General features: G+C 49.1%; 1 protein-coding gene across 8 annotated transcripts in view; it reads right to left on the reverse strand.

Annotated features, from left to right (window-relative positions):
• The window catches only part of AMPH (amphiphysin), a 123,419-nt gene extending 118,083 nt beyond the window's left edge, over positions 1–5,336 (reverse strand). For all 8 annotated transcript variants that reach the window (XM_088053554.1, XM_088053550.1, XM_088053546.1 and 5 more), the window contains exon 1: positions 5,172–5,336. In XM_088053554.1, coding sequence (XP_087909680.1) covers positions 5,172–5,240 — 69 coding nt within the window. In that variant the 5' untranslated portion in view covers positions 5,241–5,336. The remainder of the gene's footprint in view (positions 1–5,171) is intronic.
• Between the last annotated feature and the right edge of the window lie 664 nt (positions 5,337–6,000).

A 6,000-nucleotide genomic window follows, 5' to 3' on the forward strand; every position in this document is an offset into this window, starting at 1 on the left:
AGATTAAGAATTAGCTCTTCAGAGGTGGAGTTGCCTCATCACTGTGTGTGCTTGTGCCAGCAGGGCCACAAATGTCAAGGCCAGTCATAATACTGTAATGACTTCAGTATAATACATTTTATAATATCTGTGGGGCCAACATTTTAGATTATTAGACAGTAGTTTACTGTTACAAACCTGAGGGTGCTAGAACTATGCATGATTCAGCACCTGGGATGGAGTAATCCCAGACACGAGTCTGAACTGGGAGAGTGGCTGGAGAGCAGCCCTACAAAAAGGGATTTGGGAATGCTGCTGGGCAGAAAGCTCAATGGGATCAGCAGTGGGTGTGCCCTGACAGCCAAGAGGTCAAACCTCATCCTGGGGTACATCAAACACAGCATCACCAGCCAGCCAGGAGAGGTGATCATCCTGCTGAATTCAGCAATGGTGCAGCCTCACTCGAGTACTGTGTGCAGTTCTGGGCCCCACCGTTTGAAAAGGATGTGAAGGCATTTGAACTGAGCCCTGAGAAGGGCACCAAAGCAGGGGAAGGGGCTGGCAGGAATGTGCTCTGGGGAGTGGCTGAGGGCACTGGGCTTGTCTGGTTTGGAGAGGAGGAGGCTGAGGGGTGACCTCACTGCTGCCTACAGCTTCCTGAGGAGGGAAGCAGTGAGGGAGGTGGTGAGCCCTTCTTCCTCTCCCAGTGCTAGGACACTGGGAATGGCTCCAAGCTGCGTCCATCAGGGGAAGCTCAGACTTAACATGAGGAAACATTTCGTGACTCCAAGGTGGCCAAAACCTGGAACAGGCTTCCTGGAGAGGTGGTCAATGCCTCCCTCCCTGCTCTGCCTGTCAGAGCTGAAGAGGCATTTGGACAGTGCCCTTAAAGCCATGATTTAACTTTGGTCAGCCCTGAGCTGGTCAGGCAGTGGGACTAGATGGTCACTGTAGGTCTCTCCCAGCTGAATTATTCTATTCAATTAGAGTTGTTGGGTTATAGAAGAGAGGACAAGGAGATAAGTTGTGTTATACATTGGGTTATTAGCTTAAATGGAATTTTCCAAAGAAACCTGGGGAGACAAATTCAGCCTCTTCATTCAAGTAACCTTGTCCTTAGAATTGACTCAGTGAGCCTTGGTTATCCAAACATCTGTTCTGGTTTCATTTTAAGCACATTGACATTTCATTAATTTTTATGGCTGGGATGTAGTCTCCTAAATCGATCTTGTCCTTTTAAAACTTTCATCCATTTTCTTCAGCTGACTTTTGGCAGATTTTAACAAATGCTGCAAGCTCAGCATGTCCACACTTCCTGCATTTTGGGGTAAAAGTAATTGAAGAAATGTGATGACCAGAGGATTTTAAGACGGCACACTCACGGATTCAAAATCAGGGTGTCAGGACACATATGCCACCACATAAAGCATCATCAGCTGGATGATGTGAAAAATAGAGCAGCCAACTACTATTTCTATATAACTCTCAGAGTATCACTTCTAATGCAAGATAGAGATCTGCTCAATATTAAATTTTCCAGTTATTTAGCTTCTGTCATGTAAATAGTGACCAGACACACACACACTACCTACACTGTGCAACTAAAATTTCTCCTAGACAGCAAGAAACCAAAGAAAATGATGGCATTATTAGAAAAATAGCTTCCATAAATGAATCAGAATCACAGAATAAACTGAGTTGGAAGGGACCCACAAGGATCATTGAGTCAGCCCTGCACAGAACCATCCCCAAGAGTCACATCATGTGCCCAAGAGCATTGTCCAATCAGTTCTTGAAATCTGTCAGGCTTGGTGCTGTGACCATCTTCTCCCCCTCATGAATAAGTTGTAAAATACTATAAGATCTCCCCTCAGTCTCCTCTTCTCCAGGGTAAAGTGACCAAGCGACCTCAGCCACTCATACTTGAAGCCTTCCCTCATGGCAGTTCATGATCTTCATTAGCTTGCTTTTAGGGTGCTCTCTAATAGTTTTGTATCTTATATTGTGGCACCCAAAACTTCCCCCCAGCACTTGAGGTGAGGCTGTAGGAGAGCAGAGCAGGACAACTCCCTCCCTTGCCCAGCTGCCAATGCTGTGCCTGATGCTCCCCAGCACATGAGTGACCCTCCTGGCTGTGCAGGCACTGCTGACTCACATTCAACTTTCTGTCGACCAGGACCCCCAGGTCCCTTTCCATGGTGCTGCTCTCCAGTGTCTTGTTCCCCAGTCTGTCTGTACATCCAGGGTTGACCCATCCCAGGTGCAGAATCTGGCACTTTCTCTTGCTGAACTTCATTTGATTGGGGATTACCCAGCCCTCTGATTTGTCAAGTTCTCTCTTCTGGGCCTCTCTGCTGCCTTCAAGGGAGTCAACAGCTCCTCCCAGTTTTATATCATCTGCAAACTTGCTTAGTATCCCTTACTAGGGATATACCTTACTAGTCCTGCAGCCTAGTAATTTGTGAAGATGTTGAAGAGCACTGAGCTGAGGATGAAGCCATGAGGAACCCCACTAGTAACAGATCACCAGTTTGGTGTCACCCCATTGACTGTAACCCTTTGACACCAACCTGTGAGCCAGCTGCTCACCCACTGCATGATGTGTTTATCCAGCTGGGGGCTGGTCATTTTATCCAGCAGGATCCTGTGAGAGTATCAAAAGCATCACTGAAAACTAAAATTAAGGTCTATGTTTTAGAGCCACTCCATGTTTTTAATACATATGTTGCATCCACAATAGAAAACAATGCAAAAAGACCTTATAAAATATTGATCTGTAAGAACACATTCAGTAAACTGAAGGTGCACAAATACAATATAAGCATCAAGATAAAAACAACTCAATGTATTTAAAACCTCTTTAGGCCAGTGTGATATTACACACCTGTCACAATGCCATCCTGTCCACACCATCATGAATCAGACAAATCATACATTTTCAACTCCTAGAAAAAAAATTACTTGTCATCAAGTACCCAAAACAAATAAACGAAACTCAATCAGCCCCATTTTGGGACTTTTTTTTTTTAGTAAAGTTTCAGTCAAAATAATGAAGGATTTTATGTTGTATAGACATAAATGAACTCAAAGCTAACCAGAAATGTAGACATGAAAGAGTACACATGCACATCTCATGTAATAACAATTCATTTGCCAGCAAGGAGGAGACAAGGATACAGAGCTACATGGTATTGTGACCTACTTTGTGTCAGACTGCTGGTACTATGATCTACTCTGTGTAAGGTCATTAACATCATATAAATAACCCTGAAAATAAGCAACTTTTAGACCACTGATATAAGAAATTACCACCACAGACACTATAAGGAAGCCAAAATTGCCAGATGCCTGACTGCAATACATGAAAATCAAACTAGACAGATCTCCCCCTTGTTAGCGTGGTTGATCACCAAAGTGGAGGTAGAGCAGACCATCTGTCAGAGCCCAGCAGCATCTTCAATTTGCACCCAAGGCAACCATCAGACTCAAGGCACCTGTCTTGGGGGTAGTGCATGAGCAGTCTTTGAGAGGTATGGGGTATCTCAGGTATTCACATTAAGGTGTCCTCCCTGGTATGCCCCCACATTTCTGTGAGCAGGACCCCCACGCTGGAACAGACACAGCTTGAAGCAGTACATGCGATTATAACTTGCACCAGTGCTTTTCCAGATGGTTAATCATAACCACACTGACAAAGACATAAGGAAACAAACAGTATTTTTAGGCTTCTACTCCAACTACAAACCCAAGTCAACTCACACCATAAAGTAATCAGATCTCTTTGAACTATTAAAGACTATTTATGTACTCTACCTGAAAACAGTTGCAGTCCAAATCTGCAAGAATGGAAACGCATCATGACTTAGGTGTTGGAAAGGCTAGTACTTTATAACCTGGTGAGCTAGACAGGAGTATTTGAAAGGGAAAATTAATCGCTAGTCTGTGACAGCCTCAACTATTAGATTTTTTGATAATAACACAATTATGTATAGGACTTTTCAACATATCAATTGTTGCATTTTTTCCTGCTCCTGGAGCTCCACAGAATTCAGTAGCTGGACAAAAAGAAAATGAGGATTTATAGGCAGTGAAGTATAAGCAATACGCTCATAAAATAATCTTTCTTAATTCAGAGCCCTACTACTTAAACCGCATAACAATACAGGATATATGCTAGAGGGGTATAAAGGCTTTATTAACCCTCAAAAGGCTTGCAACACTTCCTGACAATTCTGTTGGCAAAATTCATGCTGGCAACAGCTTTATCATAAACTGTGCTAACAGCAGACACTGCTGCTACATATAGTCACACGCAAATGCTTTCCTGTTGGGCCTAATATCTGTAGCTATGATCCTGTTTTGACACACACAACAGCTACACAGGAGCTATTTGTGCAGATCAATTATACCTATCAGCTTTCATTAATGAAGATGAACAAACGAACAGCGGCCCATAAGGCCCTGGTCTTTGGTCACGAACTCCTGCAAATTCTGCCCGACTTGGCCCGTTGTTCATTTCCAGGGTTCAAGAACGCTAGAATCGGTACCGGCTTCCCTAAGCAGCACACGCTGTCAGCTGCGGAACATTCCGACCAGCCTCATGACATCCCGAGACGCTGCCCAAAACCCAGCGGCCGCTGAAGCGGGCGCGGGCCCCGCCAGCACCCCGGCCCCCGCGGGCTCCTGTCACCACACGCAGCGGTGTCTGTCACGCCGCGGCTGCAGCAAGGCGGATCGCCGCAGCCGGGGTCGAGCCGGCGCGGATATTAAAGGAAAGGCAATCCTCTTAGGAGGGCTGGCGGCGGGCGGTGAGGCGAGGCGAACCGAGCCCGCGCTCTCCGCGCGGGCCGGGAAAGCAGCGCGGCTGCCCCGGGAGCGGCGCGGTGCCAGCCCCGCGGGCGGGCCCTCAAGGGCGAGGGCGCGGCGGCCGGCCCGGGCCTGCGGCAGGTGCCGCCGGCGGGCGGGCAGCGGGCGGCCGGCGGGGCCCGGGGCACCGCGAAATGGGTCAGTTATGTAATAACGGCGGCAACCCCGGCCCCCGCCCGGCTCCCCGCGGGCTGGCACAGGGGGAGCCGCAGCGGCGGGCGCTGGGGGCGAGCGGAGCCGCATCCTCTCGCGGAGCCCGGGTACCGCCGCCGCACCCTTCTTCCCCCTCCGCCCCTTCCCAGCGGTTCCCCCGCCCCGCAGCGCACCTTCTCCTGGGCGCGGTTGAGGCGTTTCTGAACGTTTTTGGCGAAGATGCCGGTCTTCATGTCGGCCATGGCTGGCGGCGGGGACAGGGAGGGTGGGGAAGAGAAGGCGGGCGAGGCAGAGCCCGGCGGCTACAAGCGGCAGCGGCGATGGAGGGATGGAGGAGGAAGATGAGGAGGAGGGCTTTAAAGACACAGCAGGGAGAGGCGTGGCCACCGCCGCCGCCTCAGGTGAGCCGCGGGCCCCCCGCCCCCGGCCGCCCCTGGCCCCCGGGGAGGCGGTTGTCGGGAGCCCAGGACGGAAAGTGTTGTCTCCTGGAGATGAGGCGATTCCTCTAGGTAATAAAACACGTCAAGAGAGATAACGGGGATGATGATTTCTAGAAGCACAGCTGATGGCTGCCTCCGCTACTGGCACAAGCCCCCTTGTACAGCCAGAGAAACTTACTCCCCTGGAAGTTTCCACCAAGGCAGAGTCACTTCCAGGTCCAAACTCGTTTAACACTTTTGTTTGGGGGCTGCAGCATCAAGTGCAGTAGGTGGGTGCTGCGGTTAGGGGATCTGCACCCCCCGGCTCGGCCCGGGCTCGGCTTTTTGGCACAGCCATCAGCTGTTCTGGGGTTACGTGGCCGTGCTGCTGAATGTGTTACACCTGACTTGCCATTGTGCTGCTCTCGACATCCTCCTCCCATCCATTCCTCGCTCCTTTCTCAGTGTAGCAACCAACAGCAATAAACTGGTTCCAAACTGGTTCTGTGGTTTTGATCTTATTTCTGAATTTACAACTTTAAATTAAAACTGAAGAGCAGTCATAGCAAAAGTCTCTGTCCTC

This window comes from Pseudopodoces humilis, chromosome 1, assembly GCF_049639895.1.
Source record: "Pseudopodoces humilis isolate 2021_Gansu_Grassland_sample_001 chromosome 1, ASM4963989v1, whole genome shotgun sequence".
NCBI lineage: Eukaryota > Metazoa > Chordata > Aves > Passeriformes > Paridae > Pseudopodoces > Pseudopodoces humilis.